General features: G+C 48.1%; 1 protein-coding gene across 1 annotated transcript in view; it reads right to left on the bottom strand.

Annotated features, from left to right (window-relative positions):
- Positions 1-640: 640 nt before the first annotated feature.
- Positions 641-17,737, bottom strand: part of jkamp (jnk1/mapk8 associated membrane protein) — a 25,348-nt gene continuing 8,251 nt past the window's right edge. Inside the window, exons 4-7 of the mRNA XM_079527272.1 lie at positions 10,962-11,168; positions 7,068-7,249; positions 5,179-5,255; positions 641-969 (exon numbers count right to left, since the gene is read on the bottom strand). Of these exons, the coding sequence (XP_079383398.1) occupies positions 751-969; positions 5,179-5,255; positions 7,068-7,249; positions 10,962-11,168 (685 nt within the window). The 3' untranslated portion in view covers positions 641-750. The remainder of the gene's footprint in view (positions 970-5,178; positions 5,256-7,067; positions 7,250-10,961; positions 11,169-17,737) is intronic.

The following is a 17,737-nucleotide window of genomic DNA, read 5'->3' as shown; positions in this document are numbered from 1 at the left end:
GGGGGGTCGCCAAATTATTTTAGGGGGTCCCCAAATTATTTTCCAAAAAAATAAAAAAAATAAAAAAAAAATATTTTCATGATTTTTCAAAAATAGCAGACCTACAAGCTCGTAGCGCGCCACTCGGTGGCGCGCTACGAGCTTGTAGATCTGCTATTTTTCAATAGCTAAATTATAACAATGCTTAAAACACCAAATGGGGTTCCCGCCCAAAATGGTTTAAGGTTATTGTAGCAGTCAATTTATATTGGGGGTCGGGAGGGGGCGGGACGGGGGTCCCGAGACATTGCCAAAGCATTTCCGGGGGTCCCCGGCCAAAAACGTTGAGAACCCCTGCAGTAGACATGTTATAGAATCTAGCGTCAGCTCTAAATGGATTAACAAGAGATTGTGACTAAATAACGCAAAATATCTTCCCGCCCATTCTGAACGGGAACCCCTTTTGGTGTTTTTAAGCATTATGTTATACTTTAGCTATTGAAAGATTGCAGATCTACAAGCTCATAGCGTGCCACCGAGTGGCACGCTATGAGCTTGTAGGACTGCTATTTTTGAAAAATCGTGAAAATGCGGCACAAATCTTTGAATATATATTCTTTCAGAGGACTTTTTTTTAATTTCGACGTCAGGCCTAAATGGGTTAAAAATAAACCGTTTGGACACACATGGTTTCCACCTGACAATATACAGTGTGTGTGTGTGTGTGTGTGTGTGTGTGTGTGTGTGTGTGTGTGTGTGTGTGTGTGTGCGTCAGTGCCCGTTGCCTCCCTCAGACAGGATGCGGCTGGGCTCGGTGAACCTGGCTGTTGCCAGGTAGAACAGGGCGGGGCATGGCACCAGGGCCAATAGCGGCAAGTCCTGCTCCAGCTTGTCCAATCGGGAGATGGAGATGATGCCGTAGGCGTGCAGCAGCCAATGGCTGAAGAGGACGACCAGTCGCTTCTTCTTGGCCACCAGGCTCTTGAAAGACTGAGAGAGAGAGAGAGAGAGAGAGAGAGAGATGGACATAGAGAGACAGAGAGAGAGACACAGAGAGAGAGACATAGAGAGTATTAATTATGTTTCTGCACTGTCAAATAGGTCTACATCTATCCTAAGATGCCATCAAAGAAAAGAAGAAATGTTAACTCGAGCTAGGTTTAAACATGAAAGCATGTCTACAGTTGTTGCACAGAAAATAAGTAATTTTATATGAAAAGTAATGCTACTTTTGCAATGTAGTTAAATACAAATTGTCTGGAAAATAATTGTGTGAAAAATCGTATCGTGAACCTCGTATGGCGATACGTATCGTAACGAGTTGAGTGTATCGTTACATGCCTAGTATTAACTCATAGAAGACAGACAACAGCAGTGGTGGACAAGGTAAATACTCAAGTACTCAAAAGTACAAATGTATTAAGTACATTGCGTTTAAAAAAGAATAGCAGATCTACAAGCTCGAAACTAGTTGCTTGGTGCCGCATTGCAAGCTTGTAGATCTACTACTTGTTGCTGCTTGTGTGTGACGCTGTGGCCCTCTGGTGGTTCTCAACCAGTGGTCCGGGGACCACCAGTGGTCCTTGGGGGGGTTCCAGGCGGTCCCCAGTGGTCCTTGGGGGGGTTCCAGGTGGTCCCCAGTGGTCCTTGAGGGGGTTCCAGGCGGTCCCCAGTGGTCCTTGGGGGGGTTCCAGGTGGTCCCCAGTGGTCCTTGAGGGGGTTCCAGGCGGTCCCCAGTGGTCCTTGGGGGGGTTCCAGGTGGTCCCCAGTGGTCCTTGGGGGGGTTCCAGGCGGTCCCCAGTGGTCCTTGGGGGGGTTCCAGGTGGTCCCCAGTGGTCCTTGAGGGGGTTCCAGGTGGTCCCCAGTGGTCCTTGAGGGGGTTCCAGGTGGTCCCCAGTGGTCCTTGAGGGGGTTCCAGGTGGTCCCCAGTGGTCCTTGAGGGGGTTCCAGGTGGTCCCCAGTGGTCCTTGAGGGGGTTCCAGGCGGTCCCCAGTGGTCCTTGGGGGGGTTCCAGGTGGTCCCCAGTGGTCCTTGGGGGGGTTCCAGGTGGTCCCCAGTGGTCCTTGAGGGGGTTCCAGGTGGTCCCCAGTGGTCCGGGGACCACCAGCGGTCCTTGAGGGGGTTCCAGGTGGTCCCCAGTGGTCCAGGGACCACCAGTGGTCCTTGGGGGGGTTCCAGGCGGTCCCCAGTGGTCCGGGGACCACCAGTGGTCCTTGAGGGGGTTCCAGGCGGTCCCCAGTGCTCCGGGGACCACCAGTGGTCCTTGAGGGGGTTCCAGGTGGTCCCCAGTGGTCCAGGGACCACCAGTGGTCCTTGAGGGGGTTCCAGGTGGTCCCCAGTGCTCCGGGGACCACCAGTGGTCCTTGAGGGGGTTCCAGGGTCCTTGAGGGGGTTCCAGGTGGTCCCCAGTGGTCCGGGGACCACCAGTGGTCCTTGAGGGGGTTCCAGGTCCTTGGGGGGGTTCCAGGTGGTCCCCAGTGGTCCAGGGACCACCAGTGGTCCTTGAGGGGGTTCCAGGTCCTTGGGGGGGTTCCAGGTGGTCCCCAGTGGTCCGGGGACAACCAGTGGTCCTTGAGGGGGTTCCAGGTGGTCCCCAGTGGTCCAGGGACCACCAGTGGTCCTTGGGGGGGTTCCAGGTGGTCCCCAGTGGTCCAGGGACCACCAGTGGTCCTTGGGGGGGTTCCAGGTGGTCCCCAGACAAAATGATGGGAGAGTTGGTAACCAAATGGACCCTAATTAGATCTTTAACTCTTGAGAGTGTAAAATGAAACCAAATGGTGTTGTTTTACGCTCTCAAGAGTTAAATTATTGTTAAACATCTGCATTACTTAATTTACAAGAAGTCTACACAATTAGCCCTTTCTCTAAGTCCCTCCCCAATCCGTCCTCGTCCAATAGGCACGTTAGCAGCGAGGAGACGGGGCAAGCTGTCCTTCTCACCCATAGAGATGCATTTAACCCTCATAGAGATGCATTTAACCCTCATAGAGATGCATCTCTATGGGGGTTAAATGACTGATGATTTCTACATATAAATAATATAAATATAAATATATAAATAATCCATCATTTCAGTAGCGAGAGCCTCAACATGTCTTCGAAATCTAGTCAACCAGGCCTGTAGTAGGCTATGCACTGGACAAATGTCTTCTAAATCTAGTCAACCAGGCCTGCAGGAGGCTATGCACTGGACAAATGTCTTCTAAATCTAGTCAACCAGGCCTGCAGGAGGCTATGCACTGGACAAATGTCTTCTAAATCTAGTCAACCAGGCCTGCAGGAGGCTATGCACTGGACTAATGTCTTCTAAATCTAGTCAACCAGGCCTGCAGTAGGCTATGCACTGGACAAATGTCTTCTAAATCTAGTCAACCAGGCCTGCAGGAGGCTATGCACTGGACAAATGTATTCTAAATCTAGTCAACCAGGCCTGCAGGAGGCTACTCACTGGACAAATGTCTTCTAAATCTAGTCAACCAGGCCTGCAGGAGGCTACGCACTGGACAAATGTCTTCTAAATCTAGTCAACCAGGCCTGCAGGAGGCTATGCACTGGACAAATGTCTTCTAAATCTAGTCAACCAGGCCTGCAGGAGGCTATGCACTGGACAAATGTCTTCTAAATCTAGTCAACCAGGCCTGCAGGAGGCTACGCACTGGACAAATGTCTTCTAAATCTAGTCAACCAGGCCTGCAGGAGGCTACGCACTGGACAAATGTCTTCTAAATCTAGTCAACCAGGCCTGCAGGAGGCTACGCACTGGACAAATGTATTCTAAATCTAGTCAACCAGGCCTGCAGGAGGCTATGCACTGGACAAATGTCTTCTAAATCTAGTCAACCAGGCCTGCAGGAGGCTATGCACTGGACAAATGTCTTCTAAATCTAGTCAACCAGGCCTGCAGGAGGCTACGCACTGGACAAATGTCTTCTAAATCTAGTCAACCAGGCCTGCAGGAGGCTACGCACTGGACAAATGTCTTCTAAATCTAGTCAACCAGGCCTGCAGTAGGCTATGCACTGGACAAATGTCTTCTAAATCTAGTCAACCAGGCCTGCAGCTGTGTGTGTGTTCAACAACAACAACACAGCCATGACGTTAAGCTGTGTGTGTGTTCAACAACACAGCCATGACATTAAGCTGTGTGTGTGTTCAACAACACAGCCATGACGTTAAGCTGTGTGTGTGTTCAACAACACAGCCATGACATTAAGCTGTGTGTGTTCAACAACACAGCCATGACGTTAAGCTGTGTGTGTGTTCAACAACACAGCCATGACATTAAGCTGTGTGTGTGTTCAACAACACAGCCATGATGTTAAGCTGTGTGTGTTCAACAACAACACAGCCATGATGTTAAGCTGTGTGTGTTCAACAACACAGCCATGACATTAAGCTGTGTGTGTGTTCAACAACACAGCCATGACGTTAAGCTGTGTGTGTTCAACAACACAGCCATGACGTTAAGATGTGTGTGTGTTCAACAACACAGCCATGACGTTAAGCTGTGTGTGTGTTCAACAACACAGCCATGACATTAAGCTGTGTGTGTGTTCAACAACACAGCCATGACGTTAAGCTGTGTGTGTTCAACAACACAGCCATGACGTTAAGCTGTGTGTGTTCAACAACACAGCCATGACGTTAAGCTGTGTGTGTGTTCAACAACACAGCCATGACGTTAGGGTGTGTGTGTTCAACAACACAGCCATGATGTTAAGATGTGTGTGTGTTCAACAACACAGCCATGACGTTAAAGCTGTGTATGTGTTCAACAACACAGCCATGACATTAAGCTGTGTGTGTGTTCAACAACACAGCCATGACGTTAAGCTGTGTATGTGTTCAACAACATGGCTCAAATGGGTCTGAGAGGCTAAATGTCATCAAATGGTGGTCCGTGGCTCAAATGGGTCTGAGAGGCTAAATGTCATCAAACGGTGGTCCGTGGCTCAAATGCTGAATAGATAAATAATGGACCTTGATATGGAAAGGGTTGAAAACCACTGCTGTACTGTCTAGGTCAGGATCTGTGTGTGATGTTGATGTCAGGAGCGCACACACACACACACACACACACACACACACACACACACACACACACACACACACACACACACACACACACACACACACACACACACACACACACACACACACACACACACACACACACACACACACACACACACACATTACCTGGATCTGGGAGGCGGACATGTACACAGCCAGGGTGACCAGAGACAGAACCAGGATGATGAAGGGGAACGCATAATCTGGAGGAGGAACATCACAAGATGTAGAATGTTTACATGTTCACTGTCCCTGGAATACCAACCCATTCTGGGCGGGAACCCCTTTTGGTGTTTTAAGCATTATGTTATACTTTAGCTATTGAAAAATAGCAGATCTACAAGCTCATAGCACGCCACCGAGTGGCACGCTACGAGCTTGTAGGTCTGCTATTTTTGAAAAATCGTAAAAATGCGGCACAAATGTTTGAATATATATTCTTTCAGAGCGAACGTTTTTTTTTATTTCGATGTCAGGCCTAAATGGGTTAAGCATTAAGTTATATTTTAGCTATTGAAAAATAGCAGATCTACATGATGAAATGATGATTAGGAACCAAATGTGTGTGTGTTCAACAACACAGCCATGACGTTAAGCTGTGTATGTGTTCAACAACATGGCTCAAATGGGTCTGAGAGGCTAAATGTCATCAAACGGTGGTCCGTGGCTCAAATGGGTCTGAGAGGCTAAATGTGGTGGTCCGTGGCTCAAATGGGTCTGAGAGGCTAAATGTCATCAAATGGTGGTCCGTGGCTCAAATGGGTCTGAGAGGCTAAATGTCATCAAATGGTGGTCCGTGGCTCAAATGGGTCTGAGAGGCTAAATGTCGTCAAATGGTGGTCCGTGGCTCAAATGGGTCTTTTTCAGACCGAGTACGAGTACTTTCTTTTAAGTACTCGCCGATACCGAGTACCGATACGAGTACTTTATGGGATCCTTATGGGTCTGTAACTCAGAGTGTACAAATGGATTTGGTTCCATTTGTACACTCTCTGAGTTAAATTAACAGTGGTTTTACAATATAAATTGTGGGTCCCAGAGATAGAAATGCCATTAAATCAGGGGTCCGTAGCTTAATGCCTGTGAAACTGGGGGTCCATGAAATTAATATGTTTCGGAATCACTGCTAGAGCCGTAAAAATCCTCCCTTATCGAGGTCACTGGCATGTGTTTTCAAATGGGGGGTCCGTGGCCTAATAAATATTGATTTGGGGGTCCTTGACACGAAAACGTTTAGGAACCCCTGGTCTAGAGGATACTCCCAGAGCAGCCCTGTGAGCTTGTAGATCTGCTAGGATACTCCCAGAGCAGCCCTGTGAGCTTGTAGATCTGCTAGGATACTCCCAGAGCAGCCCTGTGAGCTTGTAGAACTGCTAGGATACTCCCAGAGCAGCCCTGTGAGCTTGTAGATCTGCTAGGATACTCCCAGAGCAGCCCTGTGAGCTTGTAGATCTGCTAGGATACTCCCAGAGCAGCCCTGTGAGCTTGTAGATCTGCTAGGATACTCCCAGAGCAGCCCTGTGAGCTTGTAGATCTGCTAGGATACTCCCAGAGCAGCCCTGTGAGCTTGTACATCTGCTAGGATACTCCCAGAGCAGCCCTGTGAGCTTGTAGATCTGCTAGACAGAGGATACTCCCAGAGCAGCCCTGTGAGCTTGTAGATCTGCTAGGATACTCCCAGAGCAGCCCTGTGAGCTTGTAGATCTGCTAGACAGAGGATACTCCCAGAGCAGCCCTGTGAGCTTGTAGATCTGCTAGACAGAGGATACTCCCAGAGCAGCCCTGTGAGCTTGTAGATCTGCTAGGATACTCAGAGCAGCCCTGTGAGCTTGTAGATCTGCTAGGATACTCAGAGCAGCCCTGTGAGCTTGTAGATCTGCTAGGATACTCAGAGCAGCCCTGTGAGCTTGTAGATCTGCTAGGATACTCCCAGAGCAGCCCTGTGAGCTTGTAGATCTGCTAGGATACTCCCAGAGCAGCCCTGTGAGCTTGTAGATCTGCTAGAGGGTACTCACAGAGCAGCCCCCCCCCCACGGCCTGCAGGACGGTCAGGATGGGGAAGAAGTAGAGCGCAGCGTAGATGCTCTTGAAGCGGTCCGACTTCCCCAGGCCGCACGCGATCCTCTTCACCAGCAGGGGGCGCAGCAGCATCATCAGCACCAGACACAGGGCGTAGTAGATGAGAACCATGGTGTAGCTGGAAGAAAACACACAACCACGTTAACACAACCACGTCAACACAACCACGTTAACACACAACCACGTCAACACAACCACGTCAACACACAACCACATTAACACAACCACGTTAACACACAACCACGTTAACACACAACCACGTTAACACAACCACGTTAACACACAACCACGTTAACACACAACCACGTTAACACAACCACGTCAACACACAACCACGTTAACACAACCACGTCAACACAACCACGTCAACACACAACCACGTTAACACACAACCACGTCAACACACAACCACGTCAACACAACCACGTCAACACAACCACGTCAACACAACCACGTCAACACAACCACGTTAACACACAACCACGTTAACACACAACCACGTCAACACACAACCACGTTAACACACAACCACGTCAACACACAACCACGTTAACACACAACCACGTCAACACACAACCACGTTAACACACAACCACGTCAACACACAATCACGTTAACACAACCACGTTAACACAACCACGTCAACACACAACCACGTTAACACACAACCACGTCAACACACAACCACATTAACACAACCACGTCAACACACAACCACGTCAACACACAACCACGTCAACACACAACCACGTCAACACACAACCACGTTAACACAACCACGTCAACACACAACCACGTCAACACACAACCACGTCAACACACAACCACGTCAACACACAACCACGTTAACACACAACCACAGGGCATGGGATAGGAGGCGAAGGGTGACGTATAACAGAGTGTCTTTACAGGGCATGGGATAGGAGGCGAAGGGTGACGTATAACAGAGTATCTTTATGGGGCATGGGATAGGAGGCGAAGGGTGACGTATAACAGAGTATCTTTATAGGGCATGGGATAGGAGGCGAAGGGTGACGTATAACAGAGTATCTTTATAGGGCATGGGATAGGAGGCGAAGGGTGACGTATAACAGAGTATCTCTACAGGGCATGGGATAGGAGGCGAAGGGTGACGTATAACAGAGTATCTTTATGGGGCATGGGATAGGAGGCGAAGGGTGACGTATAACAGAGTATCTTTATAGGGCATGGGATAGGAGGCGAAGGGTGACGTATAACAGAGTATCTCTACAGGGCATGGGATAGGAGGTGAAGGGTGACGTATAACAGAGTGTCTTTATATGGCATGGGATAGGAGGTGAAGGGTGACGTATAACAGAGTATCTTTATAGGGCATGGGATAGGAGGTGAAGGGTGACGTATAACAGAGTATCTCTACAGGGCATGGGATAGGAGGCGAAGGGTGACGTATAACAGAGTGTCTTTATAGGGCATGGGATAGGAGGCGAAGGGTGACGTATAACAGAGTATCTCTATAGGGCATGGGATAGGAGGTGAAGGGTGACGTATAACAGAGTATCTTTATAGGGCATGGGATAGGAGGTGAAGGGTGACGTATAACAGAGTGTCTTTATAGGGCATGGGATAGGAGGTGAAGGGTGACGTATAACAGAGTGTCTTTATAGAGCATGGGATAGGAGGTGAAGGGTGACGTATAACCTCAGTGTGTCTTTATAGGGCATGGGATAGGAGGCGAAGGGTGACGTATAACAGAGTGTCTTTATAGGGCATGGGATAGGAGGTGAAGGGTGACGTATAACAGAGTATCTTTATAGGGCATGGGATAGGAGGTGAAGGGTGACGTATAACAGAGTATCTTTATAGGGCATGGGATAGGAGGCGAAGGGTGACGTATAACAGAGTATCTCTACAGGGCATGGGATAGGAGGTGAAGGGTGACGTATAACAGAGTGTCTTTATATGGCATGGGATAGGAGGCGAAGGGTGACGTATAACAGAGTATCTTTATAGGGCATGGGATAGGAGGTGAAGGGTGACTACTAACAGAGTATCTTTATAGGGCATGGGATAGGAGGTGAAGGGTGACGTATAACAGAGTGTCTTTATAGGGCATGGGATAGGAGGTGAAGGGTGACGTATAACAGAGTGTCTTTATAGAGCATGGGATAGGAGGTGAAGGGTGACGTATAACCTCAGTGTCTTTATAGGGCATGGGATAGGAGGCGAAGGGTGACGTATAACAGAGTGTCTTTATAGGGCATGGGATAGGAGGTGAAGGGTGACGTATAACAGAGTATCTTTATAGGGCATGGGATAGGAGGTGAAGGGTGACGTATAACAGAGTATCTCTACAGGGCATGGGATAGGAGGTGAAGGGTGACGTATAACAGAGTATCTCTACAGGGCATGGGATAGGAGGCGAAGGGTGACGTATAACAGAGTGTCTTTATAGGGCATGGGATAGGAGGCGAAGGGTGACGTATAACAGAGTATCTCTACAGGGCATGGGATAGGAGGCGAAGGGTGACGTATAACAGAGTGTCGTTATAGGGCATGGGATAGGAGGTGAAGGGTGACGTATAACAGAGTGTCTTTATAGGGCATGGGATAGGAGGCGAAGGGTGACGTATAACAGAGTATCTCTACAGGGCATGGGATAGGAGGCGAAGGGTGACGTATAACAGAGTGTCTTTATAGGGCATGGGATAGGAGGCGAAGGGTGACGTATAACAGAATGTCTTTATAGGGCATGGGATAGGAGGCGAAGGGTGACGTATAACAGAGTGTCTTTATAGGGCATGGGATAGGAGGTGAAGGGTGATGTATAACAGAGTGTCTTTACAGGGCATGGGATAGGAGGCGAAGGGTGACGTATAACAGAGTATATTTATAGGGCATGGGATAGGAGGCGAAGGGTGACGTATAACCTCAGTGTGTCTTTATAGGGCATGGGATAGGAGGTGAAGGGTGACGTATAACAGAGTATCTTTATAGGGCATGGGATAGGAGGCGAAGGGTGACATATAACTAAAGTGTATTATGAACGTATAACTGTTTTACAGATCGTTTATATATTCCACATACAGGTCTGTGTGGGTTTACTACTACTGTCTGTAATCTGAATGAGTTGCTGGCTAGTGGCTACACACCTGAATGTTCTCGTTTTGTTTTTGTTTTAAATTGCTGTGTCTGATAATCCCATGTGGGATGGGTCAAGCAACTGTCCGGACACGGAAATAAAATATGCATTCATTCATTCATACAGTACATCATACAGTACTCACAGAGGGTACACGGCCTCCTGCGTACAGTGCAGTGATCATACAGTACTCACAGAGGGTACACGGCCTCCTGTGTACAGTGCAGTGATCATGCAGTACTCACAGAGGGTACACGGCCTCCTGTGTACAGTGCAGTGATCATACAGTACTCACAGAGGGTACACGGCCTCCTGTGTACAGTACAGTGATCATACAGTACTCACAGAGGGTACACGGCCTCCTGCGTACAGTGCAGTGATCATACAGTACTCACAGAGGGTACACGGCCACCTGTGTACAGTGCAGTGATCATACAGTACTCACAGAGGGTACACGGCCTCCTGTGTACAGTGCAGTGATCATACAGTACTCACAGAGGGTACACGGCCTCCTGTGTACAGTGCAGTGATCATACAGTACTCACAGAGGGTACACAGCCTCCTGTGTACAGTGCAGTGTGCAGTGATCATACAGTACTCACAGAGGGTACACGGCCTCCTGCGTACAGTGCAGTGATCATACAGTACTCACAGAGGGTACACGGCCTCCTGTGTACAGTGCAGTGTGCAGTGATCATACAGTACTCACAGAGGGTACACGGCCTCCTGTGTACAGTGCAGTGTAGTGACGTAGTCCGGGCTGGGGTTGTACAGCATCGTGTACCAGTCGGAGAGCATCTGGACGCGACAGGACCGAACGCCCAGCGTTCCCAGAGGCTCGCTGACCAGCAGGGTGACCACGCACGCCGCGCCGCACTCCAGCATGGCCGTCACATGCTGCAGGAGAGCGCTGGAGCTGAGAGGGTTAAAACACAGAGCGCTGGGGGTGAGAGGGTTAAAACACAGAGCACTGGAGCCAAGAGGAGAAAAGACACAAAAAATTAAAAAAATGTAAAACACGGTTGGCAAAAGAGCCTTGCTGTGTGGAGTTTGCATGTTTTCCCCGTGCCCCCTAGGGTAGGTACCCTCACATGTTCTCCCCGTGCCCCCTAGGGTAGGTACCCTCACATGTTCTCCCCGTGCCCCCTAGGGTAGGTACCCTCACATGTTCTCCCTAAGTCCCCTAGGGTAGGTACCCTCACATGTTCTCCCCGTGTCCCCTAGGGTAGGTACCCTCACATGTTCTCCCCGTGCCCCCTAGGGTAGGTACCCTCACACGAATTAACTATAAAAGTGTAATTGTTGTAGGGCTACGCCAATGGCGTTAAGGGTAGCATTAAATAATAGGCTTCTATTGACGTACATCGAGGAGCGAAGTGGGATAAGTTATCCAGACATGAGAGAACTCCATGTTTGAGCATGACTGACGTCATGTTTGATGAGGTCAGATTTCAATGAGCTTGACTTAAAAGCTGATCACACTATCTATCAATAGTTTTGTTTCTGAAATGGTTCGTCCGTTCAGGTATCACGAGTGGAATGAAGAATATGCCAGAAAGACAGAGGCTGAAATCCAGACGATGATCCAGGAGAGACGAGGGAAGATTCAGGAGGTCAAACGCTCAGTGGAGCTCAGCAAGAAGGATGCAGACACAGAGATAGAGGACAGTGTGAAGATCTTCGCTGCTCTGATCAGCTGTATTCAGAGAAGCCAGGCCGAGCTCATCGGTGTGATTGAACAGAAGCAGAAAACAACACAGAAACAGGCTGAAGGCTTCATCAAAGATCTGCAACAGGAAATCACTCAGTTGGAGAAGAGAAGCTCTGAGCTGAGCCAGCTCTCACACCCTGAAGACCACCTCCATCTCCTCCAGAACTCCACATCCATCAACGTCCCTCCACCCACCAAGGACTGGACAAAGGTTAATGTCCTTCAGCCTTCACATGTGGGGACTATGAGGAAAGCTATGGCTCAGCTGGAGAAGATACTCAGTCAGGAGATGAAGAAGCAGATGGGTGATGTTGAGCTGAGGATGATCCAACGATATGAGGTGGATGTAACTCTGGACCCTGATACAGCATACTGTGGACTCATCCTGTCTGAGGATGGAACACAAGTGAGTCATGGAAACGTATGGAAGAATCTGCCAGACAACAAAGAGAGGTTCGTTCCACATGTCTTTGTCTTAGGAAAACAAAACTTCTCCTCAGGAAGGTTTTACTATGAGGTCCAGGTTGGAGGGAAGACTGACTGGAGAGTAGGAGTGGCCAGAGAGTCCATCGACAGGAAGGAAAACGGCATCATACCGAGACCCAACAATGGTTATTGGACTATAGGGTTGTGGAATGGAAATAAGTACAAGGCTTGTGCTGGCCCTGATGTCCTCCTCCCTGTAAGAGAGGAGCTCCAGAAAGTGGGAGTGTTTGTGGATTATGAGGAGGGTCTGGTCTCCTTTTATGATGTGGAGACCAGAGTCCACCTCTACTCTTTCACTGGCTGCTCCTTCACTGAGAGACTTTATCCATTCTTCTGTCCATGTTTGAACCTTAACGGTACAAACGCTTCTCCTCTGATCATCTCTCCTGTCAACATGGACGCTGATCTCAGTGGAGACGGAGGGAACATGTCCCCTCCATCTTGAAAAAGAAGAAACACATGATATAATCCCCTCCATTAAATTAATTTAGAAATATTTCTGGAAATATATTCGCTATAAGCTGACTCCTGTTAAAAACTGAATGGACAAATAAGAGGCCGCTCTACATTGCAGTTGTAGTACTGTGTAGTACTGTAGTACATTGTAGTACATTGTAGTTGTAGTACTGTTGTACATTGTAGTTGTAGTACTGTTGTACATTGTAGTACATTGTAGTTGTAGTACTGTTGTACATTGTAGTTGTAGTACTGTAGTACATTGTAGTTGTAGTACTGTAGTACATTGTAGTTGTAGTACTGTAGTACATTGTAGTTGTAGTACTGTTGTACATTGTAGTTGTAGTACTGTAGTACATTGTAGTTGTAGTACTGTAGTACATTGTAGTTGTAGTACTGTAGTACATTGTAGTTGTAGTACTGTAGTACATTGTAGTTGTACTACTGTTCAGCTGACACGCTCATCCAAACCTCCAGCTATGTGGACATGAAATCATTTAAAAACTTGATCACAAAAAAAATAAGATGACTCCACAAAAAGATATATACAAAATAAAATAAATACATTAAAATGAATAAATAAAATGAAGGTGCATTTCAGTAAAGTACGTGAGCCTCACAGTACGCCGTGTCTTTGTGAAGAATGTATTGTTGAGCATCGCTAGCCCCTCCTATATCCAGCTTTTGGAGTGCGTGCGTGCGTGCGTGTGTCTGTGTGTGTGCATGTGTTTGTGTGTGTGCACGCGCACAAACGTAATCCTACACAGACATTAAATTCCCATTGACAATGAATGGACAATTTGACAACATAGTGTCTGAGCAAATAGTGTCTATTTTACGTCATGATGATGTACAATGATAAGAGCGCCCCTCACTTCACACAGGTGTGATTTTTGAGGGGCACTATAGCTGAGGGGCGCTATAGCTGAGGGGCACTATAGCTGAGGGGCGCTATAGCTGAGGGGCACTATAGCTGAGGGGCGCTATAGCTGAGGGGCACTATAGCTGAGGGGTGCTATAGCTGAGGGGCGCTATAGCTGAGGGGCGCTCAGCTATAGCTGAGGGGCGCTATAGCTGAGGGGCGCTCAGCTATAGCTGAGGGGCGCTCAGCTATAGCTGAGGGGCGCTATAGCTGAGGGGCACTATAGCTGAGGGGCGCTCAGCTATAGCTGAGCGCCCCTCAGCTATAGCTGAGCGCCCCTCAGCTATAGCTGAGGGGCGCTATAGCTGAGGGGCGCTCAGCTATAGCTGAGGGGCGCTATAGCTGAGGGGCGCTCAGCTATAGCTGAGGGGCGCTATAGCTGAGGGGCGCTCAGCTATAGCGCCCCTCAGCTATAGCTGAGGGGCGCTATAGCTGAGGGGCGCTATAGCTGAGGGGCGCTATAGCTGAGGGGCACTATAGCTGAGGGGCGCTCAGCTATAGCTGAGGGGCGCTATAGCTGAGGGGGCGCTATAGCTGAGGGGGCGCTATAGCTGAGGGGAACTATAGCTGAGGGGCGCTATAGCTGAGGGGGCGCTATAGCTGAGGGGAACTATAGCTGAGGGGCACTATAGCTGAGGGGCACTATAGCTGAGGGGGCGCTATAGCTGAGGGGCACTATAGCTGAGGGGCGCTATAGCTGAGGGGGCGCTATAGCTGAGGGGAACTATAGCTGAGGGGCACTATAGCTGAGGGGCACTATAGCTGAGGGGCGCTATAGCTGAGGGGCACTATAGCTGAGGGGCGCTATAGCTGAGGGGCGCTATAGCTGAGGGGCACTATAGCTGAGGGGCGCTATAGCTGAGGGGCACTATAGCTGAGGGGCACTATAGCTGAGGGGCGCTATAGCTGAGGGGCACTATAGCTGAGGGGCGCTATAGCTGAGGGGCACTATAGCTGAGGGGCACTATAGCTGAGGGGGCGCTATAGCTGAGGGGCGCTATAGCTGAGGGGCACTATAGCTGAGGGGCGCTATAGCTGAGGGGCGCTATAGCTGAGGGGCGCTATAGCTGAGGGGCACTATAGCTGAGGGGCACTATAGCTGAGGGGCGCTATAGCTGAGGGGCGCTATAGCTGAGGGGCGCTATAGCTGAGGGGCGCTCAGCTATAGTGTAGATTCTTGTCCTAACACAAACATTAAATGCCTTTGATAATGAATGGAGAATTTACGTCATATGTAGACGAGCAAATCGGCTATTTCTGTCCTACAAAAAGAATAAATTCCCATATTGACAATGAATGGAGAATTTACATCACGTGTCTGAGCAAATGATGATGATACGATAAGATTGCCCCTCACTTCACAGGGGTGTGATTTTTCACTTCCAAACTAGAATCAGAGCAGCCACTCCAGTAAGGTTCAGTCACCCAAATGGTGACGTGCAAATGATAGTGATAGAATCACTACTGTGTAAATGATAGTGATACAATCACTACTGTGTAAATTATAGTGATACAATCACTACTGTGTAAATGATAGTGATACAATCACTACTGTGTAAATTATAGTGATACAATCACTACTGAGTAAATTATAGTGATAGAATCACTACTGAGTAAATGTCACCATTCAGAATTAGCAAGATCTTGTTTTGTTTTGGAGTGGTACAACCACTCCAAGGAAAAGCAATGTCCGTGATGTTCAACTATGTGTGTGACTATGTTTGCGTGTGGCGTTAATGAGCACCAGTACCAATGAGTACCAAAAGTGGCGCTGTTGTGCCATAAACAGAGAGAGAGATAGGGCTGCACTGTTGCCTGCTAATGAGAGAGAGAGAGAGAGCTCAGTTCACACGGGTGTGATTTTTCTCCACAACTAGCACCCCCACCAGGATGGCAGCCTAGGCGAATGCTTATCCTATCCTATTCAATGCATAATTCAATATATTTAAAACCATTCAAAACATTTTCGGAAAAAAGAAAAAAATGTTGATGAATTAAAAACAAAGATAAAGGACCACTTCACCACATTTCAACCTATCGTCATATACTTCATTCACACAAATGTTCATGATTAAATGCCTGACTTTTTGTTTTAGAAGAGTTAGAATTAGGGCCAAATTTTGCATGTTGCTGAATGAGGCCCACTGTGTTTCCCCCCACTATAATGCCAGTGTGTGTGTGTGTGTGTGTGTGTGTGTGTGTGTGTGTGCGTGTGTGTGTGTGTGTGTGTGTGTGTGTCGGCCTCCTCTTGGTAGATTGCCAAGGATTATTTTAACTGATCAGGAGTGGAGCACACAAAACACCTGGGCCTGTGACCTGGATACAGATGTTTAGAGATCTGACCATGTATGATACAGATGTGAAGAGATCTGACCATGCATGATACAGATGTGAAGAGATCTGACCATGCATGTGAAAGAGATCTTATGAAGTTATCCAGACATGAGAGAACTCCATGTTTGAGCATGACTGACGTCATGTTTGATGAGTTCAGATTTCAGTGAGCTTGACTTAAAAGCTGATTACACAGAGTGTGAGGAGCATTAGTCAAAGAGAAGAGAGAGAGATACAGACCATTAGATAACTTAATATTCTGCTGTAATCACACAGCATAAACATTCCTGGATTGCATAAAGACAGACATCCTGGTTGAAGACACCCTGTGACCACTAGTTCAAAAACCTATAAGAGACCAAAACGTATCTATCAATAGTTTTGTTGCTGAAATGGTTCGTCCGTTCAGGTATCACGAGTGGAACGAAGAATACGACAGAAAGAAAGAAGCTGAAATCCAGACGATGATCCAGGAGAGACGAGGGAAGATTCAGGAGGTCAAACGCTCAGTGGAGCTCAGCAAGAGGATGCAGACACAGAGATAGAGGACAGTGTGAAGGTCTTCGCTGCTCTGATCAGCTGTATTGAGAGAAGCCAGGCTGAGCTCATCGGTGTGATTGAAGGGAAGCAGAAAACAACAGAGAAACAGGCTGAAGGCTTCATCAAAGATCTGCAACAGGAAATCACTCAGTTGGAGAAGAGAAGCTCTGAGCTGAGCCAGCTCTCACACCCTGAAGACCACCTCCATCTCCTCCAGAACTCCACATCCATCAACGTCCCTCCACCCACCAAGGACTGGACAAAGGTTAATGTCCTTCAGCCTTCAAATGTGGGGACTATGAGGACAGCTGTGTCTCAGCTGGAGAAGACACTCAGTCAGGAGATGAAGAAGCAGATGGGTGATGTTGAGCTGAGGATGATCAAACGATATGAGGTGGATGTAACTCTGGACCCTGATACAGCATACTGTGGACTCATCCTGTCTGAGGATGGAAAACAAGTGAGTCTTGGAAACGTAAGGAAGAATCTGCCAGACAACAAAGAGAGGTTCTTTCCATCGGTCTTTGTCTTAGGAAAACAAAACTTCTCCTCAGGAAGGTTTTACTATGAGGTCCAGGTTGGAGGGAAGACTCACTGGACAATAGGAGTGGCCAGAGAGTCCATCAACAGGAAGAGATCAATCACACCGAGTCCCAACGATGGTTACTGGACTATAGGGTTGGAGAATGGAAATGAGTACTGGGCTCTTGCTGACCTTCATGTCCTCCTCCCTGTAAGAGAGGAGCTCCAGAAAGTGGGGGTGTTTGTGGATTATTTGTGGATTATTAACTAAAAGCCAACATTTTAGTTAAAAATGTAGAAATCAAGATTTGTGCCACATTTTCACAATTTTTCAAAAATAGCAGACCTACAAGCTCGTAGCGCGCCACTCGGTGGCGCGCTATGAGCTTGTAGATCTGCTATTTTTCAATAGCTAAATTATAACATAATGTTTAAAACACCAAAAGGGGTTCCCGCCCAAAATGGGTTAAATAGGCCAGTCAATCTACGCTAAAAAGAAGGCGTGACCCAAAAT

The sequence above is a fragment of the Electrona antarctica genome (genome assembly GCF_951216825.1).
Source record: "Electrona antarctica genome assembly, chromosome: 18".
In the NCBI taxonomy this organism is placed as follows: Eukaryota; Metazoa; Chordata; class Actinopteri; order Myctophiformes; family Myctophidae; genus Electrona; species Electrona antarctica.
Note: the sequence above shows the minus strand (reverse complement) of the source record. Positions and strands in the feature narration are given on the sequence as shown.